Raw genomic sequence first — 18,713 nt, forward strand, 5'->3', positions numbered from 1 at the left:
ACCCATGGCAGTGTGATCACGTCAAATGCTTTTGGGAGCATCATAGCAACGTTTTTTCTATTTGTATAAATCAATAAAGTTTGATTGTCAAGCTATCAAGAGGACCAAAAATATGCAGGAATGTAATTAGCAAAGAGGATATCATAAGGCTATGAGGAATATTGGCAGATTGAATGAGTGAGTAAAGATTTGGCAAATTAAGCTTAAAGTGCAGATTGCACAGCCTTTTAGGTAAGAGAGACATAAAATGCAAAAGAGTCTGCCATCCGATTTTTGAATGCTACTTCACTATTTTGTTCTCTTCTTTGCTCTGTACTGCCGTCGTAAAACAACAGATTTCACCACGTCAGTGACAATAAACCCAATTCTGATTCTGACTCTGAGAGTCATAGGCTTGTAGAGAGATACACAGTCCACACAAGTGCTGACCATCAACCTCCCATTTTTACATAATCCTTCATGATTGCTTTTTATTCCCCCCACATTCCCATGTACTAACCCCCTCCAGATACTATCACCCAAACTTAGCTGAGTGAAGCATTAACGAACCTTCTCTCTTCCCCCCCCCGCCCATCTTTGATTCCATTTAGCTGCTGCGAAGTAAGAACTTACATCCCCCTGTGGTAAGATTCTAGGTTGTTCACTGATGTTCTTCAAGAAAGGAAATTTATTCCCTTACTTTCCCCCTCTCTATATCTGACTCTGTGCTCACGCTACTTCTGTTAACTGTTTTCCAAAGTGGGCATAACACAACACACAGTTGTACCAGTTTGCTTAAAGTGGTTCAAGAAAGCCACAACCTATGGACTCACTCTCAAGGACTCTACAACTCATGTTCTCGGTATTATTTGCTTATTTTTTTATTTACACAATTTGTCTTCTTTTCCACATTGGTTGTTTGTCAGTCTTTGTGTAGAGTTTTTAAAAAAAAATCTGTTATATTTCTTTATTTTCCTGTAAATGCCTGAAAGAAAATAAATCTCAAGGTAGTGTATGTTCATGGTCTTATGCTGCTGTAGCCCAGCCACTTCAAGGTTTGACATGTTGTGCATTCAGAGATGCTCTTCTGCACACCACTGTTGTAACGTGTGGTTATTTCAGTTACTGTCACCTTCTTGTCAGCTTCAGCCAGTCTGGTCATTCTCCTCTGACCTCATTAACAAGACATCTTCGTGCACAGAACTGTCGCTCACTGAATGATGTATTTTTTTTTGTTTTTGCACCAATCTCTGTAAACTCTAGAGACTGTTGTGTGTGAAAGTCCCAGAAGATCGGCAGTTTCTGAGATACTCAAACCACCCCATCTGGCGCCAACAGTCATTTCACAGTCAAAGTCACTCAGATCACATTTCTTCCCCATTCTGAGTTTGGTCTGAACATCAACTGAACCTCTTGACCATGTCTGCATGCTTTAAAGCATTAGGTTGCTGCCACGTGATTGACTGCTTAGATATTTGTGTTAACAAGCAAGTGTACAGGTGTGTCTAATAAACTGTCCACTAAGTACTGTATATGTACTTTGGTAGTAAGGTTACTTTCACCATTATTTTTTCAGGACAGCCAGGAAACAAATAACTGTTGACCTTGTCAGCAATGCCCCATTCCAGGAAGAAAGCACTATACAGCTCAGATAAAAAAAATTGTAATATTCTTGCAGAGTTAGATTTTCACACCCCAGTGTGTGATGATGTGCCTGTTGACATCAGCATTGTCTTCTCACATTCCAGGTTTATTCCTTTCTAAAATGGCAAAGTGATCCATTGTGCTCAAAAGATTGGGATGGTATTTGTGGACTTTGTTCATGCCTCTGATTAATTATTCTGATGTTTGATGTTTTTTTCTTCCTCCGAAAGTGCCAGCGGCGTGGATGTATCCAAGATCGAGGAGATGGAAAAGATGCTGAAGGAGGCACAAGCAGAGAAAGCTCGCCTTTTGGAGACGAGGGTATGTAACAAAAGCCAAGGTTTGAGCTCATCGGTTACTTACTAGTCAATAAAATGTGTCATTGTTTGGGTTCTATTTAATCAGGAAAATAACCATTTCCTTCTTCCACTGGAATTATGCCCAAATTTTCATGGCCTCCCTTCCTCCCTCACCAGCCAGACCTGGACCTGAAACGTCAATTCTATTCCTTTCCATAGATGCTGAGTTCCTCCAGCATTTTGTGTGTGTAACTTTCCTTGCCACTGTTAAGACAGTTGTGACCCTTGCCACACTTCCTGCCTCACACTGTTCACTCTTAGTGTCATCTTGTTGTCCAACCCATCTCACTCCAACAGCTTATTCCGGCAGAACGCCCATTTGTCACTCCCCACATCACTCTGCTTTTAACATTCAAGCTTTCTGAGTCCTAATTATAAACAGGACATGTTTGAATTGTTTACTTGTAACCTTAACTGAACAGCTCAAGGCTATTTCTTTTCATGAAGACAAAAGGAAGATCGTCATTTTTGATAAAGTAGGCATAGGGAAGGTGTGGTGGAATCCGAAGTGTGGGTTACCGTAAATCCAATAAGGGATTTGGAAGAAGCTTCTTTACCACCCACATGGAGGAACTGAAGTGAGCTGCAAAGATATCTATTTGATAGAGGAAGGAATAAAGAGGAAATTTGGATGGACAAGGGTTGAGAAGGCTTGTGTTGAGCTTAACACTAGCAAGGGTCGATTGAGCGATTTCTATGCTGTAATTTCGCTATTAAGTATATGATAACCATAAGGTTTTATTCTCATACCTGAGAGGGCTACACTGGAAGATAATTGAGAAGATTTTGAAAAGATTGTTTGTCCAATAATTCTGTTTTCACACATCCCACACACAAGCGTTATTGCAGTGGATTTCAACTCTTCTACTGAGTCATTTGAATAATGCTGATTGTGTTGTTTCACAAACTCTTAAAGGTTATATCTATCTTTAAAATCTACACTGAAATCTATAGAGTCCATGCTTCTTTTCCTACCATAAATGAACACTTTTTCCGTCCCCCCCTTACAGTGGCATCATTATATCCTTCGAGATCATATGTTGTCTTTTTGTAATCATCGTCCTCATCCTCAATTTGAAATTTATCAAACTCCTTACCGAAAAAGTAAATTCTTCAGGGCAGCACAGTAGTATAGCGGTTAGCACTAGCACTTTACAACACTAGCGGTTACAGATTAGGGTTTGATTCCCACCACTGTCTGTAAGGAGTTTGTATGTTCTCCCCGTGACTGCATGCGTTTTCTCTGGTGCTCCAGTTTCTTCCAAAGACATACAGGTTAGGTTGGCGCTGGAAGTATGGTAACATTTGCAGGCTCCTCCCAGCACATGCTCAGACTGTGTTGGTCATTGACATAAAAACAACACATTTCACTGTGTGTTTCAATGTTTCAAGTTATATGTGACAAATAAAGCTAATCTTTAAATGGTTAGAAGCTGAGTTTATTCTGCCTCTAGTAATCAATAGGAATTAAATAATTTTTAAAGCTCCTCTCATTAACTTTTAATTTTTTCATTGATGGCATCCCACATCTAGCAAATGTTTATTCTATCGCTGTGTTTCTGACGTGACAACCTGCCACACGGTATGAAAGGGAAGATTGGAATCATGGGCATTATTTCCTGTTCTGAGATCAATTGGCTCTGGAGGCTTCAATAATGCTATACAATCATTTCCTGTTTATCTTTTAGTTGAAATTAAAATGTTTCTTGCTTTGGGAGATGAAAACTGAGATGATTCTGACATTCTTTGTTGGGTCTGTGATGTGTGGTGGAGATGAACACATGATGTTTCATTGCTTGTTCTCAAAGAACGTCCAATAGTTCAGTCAAACATGATTTCCCTTTTATTTACTCTGACTCTTTGAAGCTATTTGTAAGCATTTTAAAGAGTTTAGATTAACATGTTAAAAAATCATGGCTTTTCAAAAGAAAATTTAGAACTGTTTATAAATATCTCTGATGTTTCAAAAATGTTTTGCAAAAATAAATTGCCAAAGACCATCAGGATATTCTGGGAGGGATGGAAACTTGTATCTGTATGTATATGAACGCGCACGTGTCTTTTGTCTCTAATTTTATTGGCGTGTATAATCATAAACTCAGTAAATACTTATGAAATGGATCTGTATTTATCAGCTTGTGAAACTAGGTGTGTGTGAGCGAGAGTGAGTCGACATAAATACAGGGTGATTATATTTCATATATATGAAATGACCTATTGGTTTTGAGATCACAGGACCTGGAACAGTACAGCACAGGAACAGGCCCACGATGTTGTGCTGAACTAACAAAACGCCTAACTAAACTGATCCCTTCTGCCGACACAACGCCCATATCCTCCCACTCTCAGCACGTCCGTGTTGCCTATGTCGTACTTGCACCCAGTGCCACCCTGGGCAGCCTGTGAAAGGATATGAACACAGGCCTTGGTGGGACCACAGCTGCAGTGTTGTGTACAACGCTGGTTTCCCACACCTGGGGAAGAACAGGCTGCCCATTACAGGTGTGCAGCAAAGATTCACTGCACTGGTTTCATTGATGGCATGCTTGGCTTGACTGAGCAAACTAGGCTGATATTACCCAGGGGTTAGAAGAATGACCTCACTGAAGTTGTTACAGTGCTCGACAGGGATGATGTTCTCTTTGAGGAATCTAAAGGCAGGGGTAATATTCTTGGAATAAAGGATAGTCCATTTAGGACCAAGCTGAGAAGAGCTTTCTTCCATAAGGGGATTGAATTCTCTAACCACTGGGCTTTGGACTTGTCACTGGGATCTTTCAGAACAGTGACAGATAGATTTCTGGCTATTGAGGGAAACAAGGGATTTGGGAATAATACAGCGAGATGGAATTGATGAGTATCAGAGCAACCAGGGAATGCTAACAGGGTTATTCCTGCTCTAATTGTGCTAAATAGAGTAAACTATCACACTTGTCTTTAGACTCGGGTCTAAACAAATGTGGTCATTGTTATACCAACCAGCCCTGGCGTAGAAACGCAGGTCTAAGTACAGAATATATACATCCCCTCACATCAGCATATCTGTGTCCCATCACTGGGCTTAATGAGTTTTGACTTCCAGTGTGCTTTGGATATCTGTGTTTTGTCAAGTGCACATGGGATCATTTTGTCTTTAGATGGCAATTCTTGGTGGAATTTCCAATTATATATAAACTCAATCTGCCCCCTAATAACAATACTGTTGGTGGATAAGAGCACATCCCTATTATCATGAGATTATCCTGACCATGGAATGATCTTCTTTCAATCAGAGTAGAGATGGAGGCTTGACAGGTCGGGTCAGGATTTGCGGTGTTAACACTGGTGCTGTTTCCTGCCCCCCCCTCCCCCTCAGGCACGTGAGATGGAAATGCGTCGCCAGGCCTTTGAGGAAGAGCGCAAGAGGCGGGAGGAACTGGAGAAGAGGCTTCAGGAAGAAACTGTCCATCGGCAGCAGCTGGTTGACAAGGAGGTCAAGATGCGGGAGAAACATTTTTCACAGGTAACTGGAAACTTATTGTTTCTATTTATCACAGATTAATGGAAGAACCCATTTAGCATTTTGTGTAAATTGTCAAAACTAAATTGTAAAAGCCTTTACAAATATATAAAACAAGAAAGATTAAAGTAGTCAAGGGTTGGTCCCCTCCAGTCAGAAATGAGAAAATTTATCGTGGGGAACAAGAATTGCAAGAACAATTAAACAAATATAGTGGATTCTGATTAATTGCATCATTGGTTAATTGGGGCAGCCACTTATCTGAGCCAAGTCTTAAAGAATAAAAACAAATTGAGAAAATAGCCAGAATTCCCTTCATTTATTTGGGACACTATACTGCCTAATTGGGACAGGAGACTTGCTGAACATTTTTTAACTAGTGTTAGTCATATGTATTTGTGTGGCCATTAGACACTACACCATGCTAAGAGAAAACGGTTTTCAAATAGCATCAGTTGCGTGTGCTTGTATTCAAAACGCAGTGATTTTTGTCATTGGTGAGAAATAAGCAGCAAGACAATTCAGAACCGTTTTGCTCACTGCAGTTTCAAGCTTTCACACTTGGAGATGCCAGAAATGCCAGAAAACGAAACAATTTCACTACTTCAACAAGTTAGGAACTACAAAGAATTTGAAGGTATCAACAAATATCTTGAATTTTACAATACAAATGAAGATTTGGAGGATGCAATCCATCGAAAGCATTATATGAAGGCAGGCCATTATCTACACTAGGTGTCTGCGCTGATCCGTTCACAATCAATCGAAAGAACACGGCAACATATACAGTGGATGAATTCCTCCATCGATAACTATTAGGAATGAATACAGTTTTATGGTACTGTAGTAGTACTGATAGTGTTCTAATTTGTTCTGTATTTCATTTAAATACATAATTTGTTACTCAGTTAAACTGTAGTTTGTTTTTTTTTTAATGCCTTTTTAACTACTTCCATGAAAAATAAACTCTTCTTGGGCTTCCAGCTGGGTACAGGTGTCAATTTTAACCGACATTTCGATGACGAATTCTGACATCTTCATCATGGATGATGCCTGGTATGCCTAGTGGAGAAGAGTTTATTTGTTATATATGCCAGGAAAGCACTGGATCCTTTTTTATTTCCATGAAACTTCAGCTAATTGTGGCAGCTGTTTAATTGGGCCAAAATGTACTGGTCCCGATGGGTCCCAATTAAATCCACTGTACCTTGGTTCTATCTTCACACAAAAGAATACAAGTAACTTTCTAAAAATGTTAGGAAACCAAGAATGTATTGAAGGTTGAAAACTGATGGAAGTTGGTATCAGTAAGAAGCTAATGCTGGAGAAATCAATGGCATGGAAAGATGACTTAACCCCAGATAAATGACTCTGTTTGGGTAATAGGCGTGTATTACAATGATCAGTGACTTGACCTCTGCAGTTACACTGTCTATCGGTTGTATCATTCAGTATAACGTGGGACTGAAAAGTGGTATAATTTCTGTACTCGTAGAGTGTTATTCTTCACCACAGACAAGCCACGTTCCTGAATATATTTAAGAAGATAGATAAAAATGCAGATAAAAATGCAGATGCAGTTGAGAGTGGGGCGAGAGCAGGAATGTGATATTGAGATAAGTGGTCAGCCATAATCACTGCATTTTTATCTATGTTCCTGTGTCTCTAACCTTCCACCTTTCCCGAGTCTGGATTCCCCTCATTTCGTCATCTGGACTTGAGCACCGTATATGGTTGTATCACCATACACTACCCTGAGATTCATTTTCTTAACAGGCATTCACAGTAAAGTAAAGAAGTCCAATAGAATCAATGAAACACTACACATAAGTAAAAACTGACAACCACCCAATGTGCAAAATTCTATTTGTGTCTTCCTTAACAGCTGATCCTTCATTCAGACGGATGAGACTTTCTCCCAGCATGTGAGCATTTTGTACAGATGAAGTTCCCACAGATAACATTGTTTCAATAAACAAATAACTAGTTTCATTTCTCAGCACAAAATAATCTGCAGAAGCTGGGGTCAAAGCAACACTTTCTCCTTCCCACCCTCCCCCCCCTCCTTTATAGGGCCTCTGCCCCCTCCCTCTACAGTCCTGACGAAGGGTTCCGGCCCGAAACGTCGACCGATCTTTTCCACGGATGCTGCCCAACCTGCTGAGTTCCTCCAGCGTGTTGTGAGTGTAGTTTCATTTCTCTTGGTTAAAGGGGAGAATCTGAGCAGAACATTGCAGAGTATCTTTCTCTGGGTAAGCTAGACTGTGAGACCTTTACAGCAGGACCTCGATTGGGGGTGCTCTGCCTTGTGACTGCACAGTGGGGGCTTCAGTTTGAATAAAGTCCATAAATCTTGGGTTCCGGGCTTAAACCTTTGGTATTTTTGTATTTGTATCTCAGAGTACATCCTGAGAGATGCATTGAAGTACAGCCACTGCCAAAGCTGTGTGAGAAGCGACCACAGTCTAGGATCCAGCTGCCACATATGAAACACCCCTCCAATACTTAATTGTTTAGGATGGAAACATTGACACATTGTAAGAGAATTATTGAATTGATAGTAGAAGGAATGTAGAAGGTGTGTACCAATTGTATTTATATATCATAAATTAAATTTATTTATGGAATTTGTTTTAAAAAAATCACTTAGATCTTAGAGTTCTTTCTCTGAGACATTACATTGAGATCTCAGTGTTGTAGTCCTGAACCCCAGGGGCTTGCAGACTGCCTCTGGTCTGTGATCGCCATCTAGTGCCCACTTCTGGAAAGGCAATGTTGGATAAGGAGCAAAATCCAACTGCCAGACAAAGCAGGTCAGAGTAACATTTATTATCAAAGTACCATATACTAACTTCAGATTCATTTTCTTGCAGCCATTTACAGAAAAATAAAGAAATATAGAATTTTCAAAAAACCTATATAGAAACAAAGACTGGCAAACAACCGCAATTTGTCGCCTTTGCAAAAGAAGGCAAATTGTGCAACTGAATAAAAATAATTCTGAGAACGTAAGTTGTAAAGAGTCTTTAAAAGTGAGTCTGTAGCTTGTAGAGTCAGTTCGGTGTTGAGGTGAGTGAAGTTATCCAAGCTGGTTCAAGATCCTGATGGTTGAAGAGTAATAACTGTTCCTGAAACTGGTGTTGTGGGACCTTTTGTACCTCCTGCCCGATGGTAGTAGCAATAAGAGAGCGTGGCCTGGATGGAGGGGGCTTTGATGATGGATGCTGCTTTTCCATGACATCACTCTGTGTAGATGTGCTCAATGGTGGGGGAGGCTTTGCCTGTGATGGACTGGGCTGTATTCACCACATTTTGTAGTTTTTTCCATTCCTGGGCATTAGTGTTCCCATACCAGGCCGTGAAGCAGGTCAAGTAGCATCTATTGAGCCAAAGGGCCAGACAGTGTTTTGGATTGAAGACTGATGTGAGTTATCGACCCATCTGTCTTTTTACCTGACCTGCTGATTTCCTCCAACAGTTTTGTTTTTGGTCCAGATTTCAGCATGTGCAGTCATGTGTCCTCAGTGTTGGAACCATCATCCAGAAATATCATCAGGTTATGGACACCTTACTAAATGTTAAGCAACACACATCAAAGTTGCTGGTGAACGCAGCAGGCCAAGCAGCATCTGTAGGAAGAGGTGCAGTCGACGTTTCAGGCCGAGACCCTTCGTCAGGACTAACTGAAGGAAGAGTGAGTAAGGGATTTGAAAGTTGGAGGGGGAGGGGGAGATCCAAAATGATAGGAGAAGACAGGAGGGGGAGGGATAGAGCCGAGAGCTGGACAGGTGATAGGCAAAAGGGGATACGAGAGGATCATGGGACAGGAGGTCCGGGAAGAAAGACAAGGAGTGGGGGGGGAACCAGAGGATGGGCAAGAGGTATATTCAGAGGGACAGAGGGAGAAAAAGGAGAGTGAGAGAAAGAAAGTGTGCATAAAAATAAGTAACAGATGGGGTACAAGGGGGAGGTGGGGCCTTACTGGAAGTTAGAGAAGTCGATGTTCATGCCATGAGGTTGGAGGCTACCCAGACGGAATATAAGGTGTTGTTCCTCCAACCTGAGGACAGAGAAAGCAGGATCTCCCAGTGGCCACACATTTTAATTCCACATCCCATTCCCATTCTGACATGTCTATCCACGGCCTCCTCTACTGTAAAGATGAAGCCACACTCAGGTTGGAGGAACAACACCTTATATTCCGTCTGGGTAGCCTCCAACCTGGTGGCATGAACATCGACTTCTCTAACTTCCGCTAATGCCCCACCTCCCCCTTGTACCCCATCTGTTACTTATTTTTATACACACATTCTTTCTCTCACTCTCCTTTTTCTCCCTCTGTCCCTCTGACTATACTCCTTGCCCATCCTCTGGGTCTCCCCCCCCCCTTGTCTTTCTTCCCGGACCTCCTGTCCCATGATCCTCTCGTATCCCTTTTGCCTATCGCCTGTCCAGCTCTTGGCTCCATCCCTCCCCCTCCTGTCTTCTCCTATCATTTTGGATCTCCCCCTCCCCCTCCAACTTTCAAATCCCTTACTAACTCTTCCTTCAGTTAGTCCTGACGAAGGGTCTCGGCCTGAAACGTCGACTGCGCCTCTTCCTAGAGATGCTGCCTGGCCTGCTGCGTTCACCAGCAACTTTGATGTGTGTTGCTTGAATTTCCAGCATCTGCAGAATTCCTGTTGTTTTAATAAATGTTAATCCTGTTTTTCCTCCGACAGACATTGCCTGATCTGCTGAGGGTTTTGAGTATTTTCTGTCTTTGTTCCAGACTTACAGTGTTTCTGGTTTTCAAAGTATGATTGATCAGGCTGTGCCACTGTGCGGCAACCCTTTGTCAGCTGTCACCAGCAGGGTCTGGAGGACGTTGACAAGATTCATTCCGGGAATAAAAGGGTTCAAAGGTTCAAAGTACATTTATTATCAACGTTTGTATGCAGTGTACAACCCTGAGATTCATCTTCTCACAGACAGCCACAAAACAAAGACAACCATGGAACCCGTTCAAAAACATTGAACAACCCCCCACGCACTAAAAAAGCAAATCATGCAAATGGCAAAAAAAAAACCAGGTGAATAACACAGAATGTAAAACAAAAAATCGAAAGGGTCCAGGCATATTCAGTTCAATTCAGTCTAACACTGTGTAGTTCAATACTGCAGGCTGCCGTGATCAAAATTGCCTAAAATAGCAACAAAAAATGGAGTGACCAGAAACCAGAAACACATCGCAACGTAAACTACAGAGTCCAATCCACAAACTGCTTCAATTAAACCTTCCCAAAGAGCAGGACCCTGGACCCCAGCATAATACTCCAGCTTTTGATGGCCCTGGGCCTGTACTTGCTGGAGTTCAGAAGATTTCTTATTGAAATCTACCGAATATTGAAAGGCCTAGATAGAGTGAACATGGAGAGGATGTTTCCATTTGAGGGAGAGTTTAGGAGCAGAAAGCACATAGAAGGAACATCCCTTTAGAACTGAGATGAGGAGGAACTGCTTTAACCAGAGGATGGTGAACCTGTGGAATTCATTGCCACAAATGGCTGTGGAGGCCAACTCATTGGGATTTGATGGAGACAGCCGTGAGAAGCACGGAGGAACATCTGGAGTAACTTCTGAAATGCCTGCTTCGCTGCCGCTGCTACTGTGCGATCGAGAATCTCCGGAGGGGAAGGCCCCAAATCCTCGGCTTTGCCTATTCCCTATTGCCTGTTGCCGGGGCCGGGGTTGAAGCGCTCGGCAGAGGTGGTGCTCGGTGCTCGGTGTCAGAGAGCTGGTCAGAGGCTTGGAGTTTTCAGACGGACTCGGAGTCGGACTGTGGTCGGATGCTTCCGGTATGCTGCATCGGCAAGTTGGTGGCGCTGGAGGTTCACCGTCTGCATGAGATGATGGGACTTTCGAGAGACCATGAGATTTTTACTGTGCCATGGTCTGTTCTTATCAAATTGGTCTGTTCTTATCAAATTACGGTATTGCTTTGCACTGTTGTAACTATATATTATAATTATGTAGTTTTTGTCAGTTTTTAAGTCGGTTTGTCATGTGTTTTCGTGATATCATTCTGGAAAAACATTGTATCATTTCTTAATTCATGCATTACTAAATGACAATTAAAGAGGACTGCGTGTCCTCATAATCTAATCTAATCTAATTGGGTATATTTAAAGGAGAGGCTGATAGGTTCTTGATTAGTAAAGGCAGCAAAGGTTATGAGGAGAAGGGGTTGAGAGGGATAATAAATCAGCCATGATGGAATTGTAGAGCAAACTTGATGGGCTGAATGGCCTATATCTGCTCCTATGTCTTATGATCTTATCATCATTACATTTACTACAATCATTCTCTTTTAAATCTCATTTGTGAGACGTAGCTGCAGTACCACACTGTGCCATATTTTCTTCTTATGACCTTGATGTAGTTACAATGATGTAGTGCAAATAAAAATGTTTCACTGTACCTTGGTATATGTGACAACAGTAAACTAACAACAAGACGTAGGAGCCTTGGAAAGTACCCAGAAGTTAATCAGCAATCAACTGCACTGAAGAATCAGCTTTATTCTACAAACATCCTCCGAAATCGGGCTGCGTTGGAGTCAATGGGACCAAATGTGTGGAGACTAGTACAACTCATAGCCAGAGCCCTTACAAGTACTCACCACAATTAGCGTGACACTATTCTGGAGTTTGGAGTTTAATTCTGGCACCAACTGTAAGGAGTTTGTACATTCTCCCCGTGTGGCTGCGTGGGTTTCCTCTGGGTACTAAGGTTTCTTCTCACAGTCCAAAGATGTACCAGTTAGTAGGGTAATCGGTCATTGTAAATTGTCCCGTGATTAGGCTAGGGTGAAATAGGTGGGTTACTGGGTGGCATGGCTCCTTGGGCTGGAAAGACCTGTTCTATGCTGTATCTCTAAATAAATAAATATCACAACCCCTTCTGAAAACAATAAGCCAGCCAGACAGTGGTACTAGAAAGGATGTAAAACTCTTGAAAAGGGTTCAGAAGTGTAAAGGCCCTTGGAGTGGAAACAGAAGGTTTATGTTCCAGGAATGAGGGCATTGCTGTTAGGTGGATTCACTGGGGAAAGTTATTGGTAATCTACCCTTGCATTCTACCAGCTCATTCTGAACTTTCTTTCAGGCACGACCTTTAACCCGGTATCTACCAATCAGGAAGGAAGATTTTGATTTGCGGTCACATATCGAATCATCTGGGCACAACCTGGAAACCTGCTACCAAATTACCATGTCTGAAAAGATGTGTAAAGGCTACCTGACAAAAATGGGTGGGAAAATTAAATCCTGGAGAAAACGTTGGTTCGTCTTTGATCGCATTAAGCGGACATTGTCTTATTACGTAGGTAAATTATCTTAAACCTGATCTGCATTTTGTCTTCAAATCCATAATTGTTTCAAAATTGTCTGCATGGAAGATCGAGCTCCCTGGATACTTTGGATCCCAGGAGAAACTAGTGTTGTTAGAAGAGTAGGCTTGTTTAACAATGCTACATCAAGAATGAAGGATAAGACAAGAGATGAGGCAATATGTTTAGAACATCTGATCTGGCCATTTTAACTAAAATAATGTATTTCTTTGACAGACAAACACGAAAGTAAGTTAAAGGGAGTGATTTATTTTCAAGCTATTGAAGAGGTTTACTATGACCATCTCAGAAGTGCCTCAAAGGTAAGGACTTTAAGTGCTCTCCGAAGGGATATTTGAGCCTGCGTACAGCAAATGTACATATGAACTGCAGCTCTCCGTGGCGCGTGTTGGCCTTGCAGTCTGGTTTCCCAGGCCTTGTCTCTGTTCTGTGTCAAAACAACTTTAGAACATGATTGCCGCGTAAATGATAGGGGTCCTTGGCTGACGATCTGAGTTCTCTGAAGGCCACTGAACACTGGTGAAGAGCAGGTTTTTTGTCTGTTTGCCAGGGAAAGAGCAGCTTGGTCTACATCCAGCCTGTGAGGAAAGTAAATCTGTTGTGGTATCCAGGAACAGCTTGTATTTACAGAGTGGCTTTACCTTGAAATTCCCGAGACACTTCACAGTCAAAAGCTGAGACTTTAAGAGTAATAAGGATATCAGGACCTCTTTTTAAGGGCACTTTAAAAGAGATAGAGATGTTTGTTGCATCCCAGTATTAATCTTTTGAAAGACTGAAAATGTAACACAAAGGGGATACAGGGGAAATCAGGAGATTTGGACTTAGAGGAAAATTGGATCAGCCATGATGAAATGGCGGAGCAGACACAGTGGGCTCAATGGCCTAATTCTGCTCTTATATCTTATGGTCTTTGACAGCATCTTCATCACAAATGACATCTTTTTTTCTCTTTCTCCCCCTCTCTCTCTCTCTCTCTCTCTCTCTCCCTCTCTCACTCACTCGCTCGCTCTCTCACACTCTCTCTCTCACACACACACACACACAAAATAAGTCACTCTACCCTCATAAATACCAAAACACCGCACACACATAAAACTCCAGCCACAAGCACACACATCCCCTTCAAATCCACACCAGCATCAGCTCAATGCGCACACGCCTTTCAGGGTTTGCGTAAGTTTTACAGCCAGGACTGATCTTCACGTTGCTTTTGCAGAATTGGTGGTCTTACACTGGTGAGTTTTGCTGCAATATCTTTCTTGGTAACTTCTTTGATCACACTTGTAGCCATAATCTGTTGGAACAGATACCACTCAGAAATACAGAACAAAATACTTTATCACACCATCACAGAAATAACTGGGCCTGATCCCTCTCCGGTCCAGCCTGTGGGAGGCATGTTTGTTGAGCAGCAGTTGTCTGAGCCCACGAAGAAAGATGCACGTAGAAACCAGGGGGATAGGTTGGTACCAACACCTGTTTTTGAAAGAGAGAGAGAACAATGATCTACAGAGGGGATTCCAGAATTTTATCTAAGAAAGGATGTGATGAAACTGAAGAGGGTTCAAAGGAGGTTCACAAAAATGATTCCAAGTTTGGAAGACTTGTCATATGAAGAGTGGTTGATGGCTCTGGGCCTGTAATCACTGGAATTCAGAAGTATGAGGGGTGACGTCATTGAAACCTATCAAATGTCGAAAGAGTGGATGTAGAGAGGATGTTTCTGATGATGAGGGAGTCTGAACCAGAGAACATAGCCTCAGAATGGAGGGGCATCTTTTTACAATGGAGATGAGGAGGAATTTCTTTAGCTAGAGAGTGGTGAACTGTGGAATTTGTTGCCACAGGTGGCTGTGGAGGCCAAGTCATTGGGTATATTTAAGGCAGAGGTTGATAGATTCATTATTAGTCAGGGCATGAAGGGATACGGGCAGAAGGCAGAAGATTGGGGCTGAGAGGAAAAATGGATCAGCCATGATGAAATGGTGAAGTAGACTTGATGGGCCAAATGGCCTAATTCTGCTCCTATATCTTATGGTCTTGTGATCTAATTTGGGGAGCAGAAAATTGAAACCACCAACAGTTACCCCAGAAAAATGCTTTGGTAGCCTCAGTGTTAATCTCTGGAGCGGGACTTGAACTCAAAACTCTGAGAGCTAAAGACGAGTGTATACCCACAGAGCCACGGCTGATGGCAAGGCATGTAGTCTTCCCAATTTTGTGCCTAGTTCATAAAAAGAGATAGTTCATTATATATGGCATCCTCCACATCCTCAGAACATCACAAACACTTCACAGACAAGCTTTTATTTAAAGTGAAAATGGTATGATTGTCCTTGAGAAATTGATGTGAATTTATCCTCCCATTTTATTGTCGTTTCAGAGCCCCAATCCTGGCCTCACGTTTTGTGTGAAGACTCACGACCGGCTCTACTTCATGGTGGCTCCGACGCCAGAGGCGATGCGGATTTGGATGGATGTGATTGTGACAGGCGCCGAGGGTTACACACAGTTCATGAGCTGAGGAGAAGGGGAAGCTCCCCTCCTTGGGGTGGAGTGAGTTGGGGTCGTGCAGAGCTTCATTGAGTCAACCTGCTCTGTCCAGCACTGCCTGTATTGACTGACTAACCCCCTGCCTTTCTTATTCTTTCTCTCTCTCTCTTTCACACACACACACACATTCTCTCTCTCTCTCACTCACTCTCTCACATTCTCTCATTCTCTCTCTCACTCACACTCTCTCTCACACTCTCTCTATCTCTCACATACACTCTCTCTCTCTCTCTCTCTCACACTCTCTTGTCCTCTGCCTGAATACTGATTGTGGGCAGTAAGTGGGGCCTGTCCCACCTCGCCATGCAGAGTGCAAGTAGGCAATGCAACATTTTCTAATGCTTTTACCAGAAGTTGGCTTCAAACAAATGATAAGGAGAAACACCTACACTCATAATCGAAACATAAAGGCTCCAAAGACTCCCATCCAGTATTGCAGTTTGAACATTCTGACATTTCAAGTGGATGGTGAACGGAGACAAAAGGAAGACAAAAAGACACAAGAAAAGAATAATTTATTCCCTGACCCGAAACGTCAGGCAGGCTTCAGAAGTGTCAAATTCCCTTTGACGATGTCGCCATGGGGACAGATTGGTGCCGGTGCCAGCTTCAGGCATGACCTGCGCCTCCTCTCCCCCCCCACCCCCACCCCCATTGATTGGAAATGTCCAGTGTTCAGTGACAGGCAAAATAAAGGAACGTGATCTCTTCCCAGCGAACACCCACTTACGTGTGGACTGACTGCAGCGATACTGGCAGCACGAACAGCTGGACGAGCTCCAAGTTGCCTGCAGACAAGGTGGAAATTACGTGCCTTTGAAACTTCCGGTCCAGGGATTCCAAGTGCTCAATCTATGGACTTGTGTTGGCATAAGCAGCATTTCTTGGGAGTTGAATCAGGGATTGAAATATGTTTTATTTTATTAACTTTTGGTCTTGTTGTTGAACTACTCTGTTAAACAACGGCTTTAGCTGAGGTTGCCGTAAGCAAGACTTATCTCAATGCTAAGGGTAATTTTTACAGTTTTTTAACTATTAGAGGCCCAGTATTGCTTTTTGCCTCCCATACATCCTGTGCCATAGTTTGCTTAACACGTCAATAATCGTACCCAGCTATGCTTTCTTAAACTTTGCGTTTTAGCCAGTATCATACTACAGACAAGAAGAAAAGGGAATTCCATTTTGTGTCTCTTGAGGACTATGTGTTAACAGTTTGAGAGATTTGATGATTTCTAGGAAAAAGAGAGGCTATGGGAGCTTCATCCTTGCTTTATTGACTAGACATTGTGATGGTTTAACTGTATTACATATTGTAGGTCACTTGAAGGGTGGATTTACCCAGTGGACAAGCAACATCTATGTTTTATGATATCTGAAAATCCCCAAACCAGGGAGAACATAGTGTGTTGGTGCTAGAATTGGCCGTAATCATTTTAATGCGATCGTCAGCCCTTCTTCACCCTTTGGTTGGAGGAGGATTTGGATGGAGGTTGACTGAGGTTGTGTAAGCCTCCTCTGTGGTTGAATAGTCCACTGCCATTTGATATGTAGTTTAACCACACATACGGGAACATCCTAGGATCATTTACCAGGAGGAAGATTGTTTGTCAGACCAGTACTTGGTCCTAGTATCTTCATTACAAGGGGAAGGAATGGATCAAGCAGGCTGCTGTTTCTCATTGCTCTCCAGTAATGCCTATTGAATTTGGATTAATAAATTACATTTATATGTTTTACACTTTGCTGTTCTCTTAAACCCAAAGCTGAGTTTTGTTGATAGCATAACTTGGCAACATTTCCCTCCTTCTCTCCTCCCTGTAACCTCATGCCCCCCCCATCCACTCCATTCCCCCAATTCACCCCTTCCTTTCATCCCCTCCACCCCTACCTCACCTCCATTGTGTTGACTGCATGGGGGATGTATATCCACGGATACTTCAGGTACGTTCCAGGATGTGTATCGATTGTCCCCTGCGGAGGCTGGCAGGAATGCATCCAGCAGACTGACTTGTGCACCAACTGCAAACAAACACTTGGAGAAAACTACACTGACAGGATCTGGAGCTTTTAGGGAAAGCATTTTAGGGCAATCTGATCTCCATTCCCCCCCCCCCACCCCATGCTATCAAAGGTCATTGCCAGATATAGCCCAACGTGGTGTTTTAACTGCCCCCCCCCCAAGGTCACGGTGTCATCTTTGAATATTCACCGTGAAGCAATTTTCCATTAGACTCTGAAGTTTATTGTTGAAACAAATTGTTGTTTTTCCTGAAGCATTCACGAATTAGAGTCAAATTGCAATTACAGTTCTATATATTAAACAAAATGCATCTCAGGTCTTTTTTTCTCAGAGTAGGGAATATTTTGTGCAGTGTTTAATTTTCAGTAAGTAAAGGAGTGCTTCTTTGTGGAGTTAAACAAGCCAAGTATTAATGCAATGGGCCAAATGGCCTCCTCCATTGCTGTACCATCCTAACATGCTATTTGGAAAAGAGCTGTAGAACTGCCTCCCCGGTTACTGAATTGTTTACTAAGAGAGACATAATTGGATATGAATCAGTCATCGACTATCTTTGGATTCCTGTCAGTAACAATCCTAACTACAATGAAAAAAAATCTGGCCCTTGTGTTCCCATTATACAGCTTCTTGCCAGAATTATTGTCGGGTAAATGTCCTTCACTTTGACCAAAGCTAATTGTGTGAAGTGCCTCTATCACTTGGAGTAATGCATTCATTGATTTTCGGTCTGTTCATTCATTAAATTGATCCCATCGCCTGTAAGGAAGGATTTATACTCACCAGACTAAGAGCCTTTAGTGTTATACAACAACAGTACTGGCCGAGAGTGTTATAAAACAGCCCACCTGCACTTATCATTTCTTTAGCCCAGTGCTGGAAAGTGACCAGTACAATACCCAGTATGTATTCGTCAGGATTGCATCCTGGTTCATATAGCAGACCGGTGGGTAATGAAATGCAGTGTTATATAGTGATAGATCTGTTCCCACCTCTACCATAGCGAACTGTTACAGAATGAGAGGTTCAACAAAGACAGACGGGGAAGTTAAATGTTATCCTTTTTTGACAATGTTTTAGCTTTTGAATTGAACAGATTTAAAGGATTTTACAGCTTTCAAACCCTGATCTCAGCAATTTTTTTTAAATTAAAGGATAAAGCTACTTAAAGGACTGTGTTGGATCTTACCAAGGTGAAACCTGTTCCTAACGCTAACAAGTCAGAAAAAGTGAATTCAGGAGAATTGTGGTGGCTCTGGTGAAAACCCT

The 18,713-nt window shown here is 42.2% G+C and overlaps 1 protein-coding gene across 14 annotated transcripts in view; it reads left to right on the forward strand.

The window, feature by feature from the left end:
* The window catches only part of LOC134340769 (pleckstrin homology-like domain family B member 1), a 412,363-nt gene extending 395,202 nt beyond the window's left edge, over positions 1-17,161 (forward strand). For 13 of the 14 annotated variants that reach the window (XM_063038256.1, XM_063038258.1, XM_063038261.1 and 10 more), the window contains 5 exons: positions 1,854-1,944; positions 5,338-5,484; positions 12,628-12,847; positions 13,088-13,173; positions 15,258-17,161. In XM_063038256.1, the coding sequence (XP_062894326.1) occupies positions 1,854-1,944; positions 5,338-5,484; positions 12,628-12,847; positions 13,088-13,173; positions 15,258-15,398 (685 nt within the window). In that variant the 3' untranslated portion in view covers positions 15,399-17,161. Of the gene's footprint in view, positions 1-1,853; positions 1,945-5,337; positions 5,485-12,627; positions 12,848-13,087; positions 13,174-15,257 lie in introns of those variants that run through there. The other variant, XM_063038270.1, reaches the window with a different exon arrangement.
* Positions 17,162-18,713: the final 1,552 nt, after the last annotated feature.

The sequence above is a fragment of the Mobula hypostoma genome, chromosome X2, assembly GCF_963921235.1.
Source record: "Mobula hypostoma chromosome X2, sMobHyp1.1, whole genome shotgun sequence".
Taxonomy (NCBI): Eukaryota; Metazoa; Chordata; class Chondrichthyes; order Myliobatiformes; family Myliobatidae; genus Mobula; species Mobula hypostoma.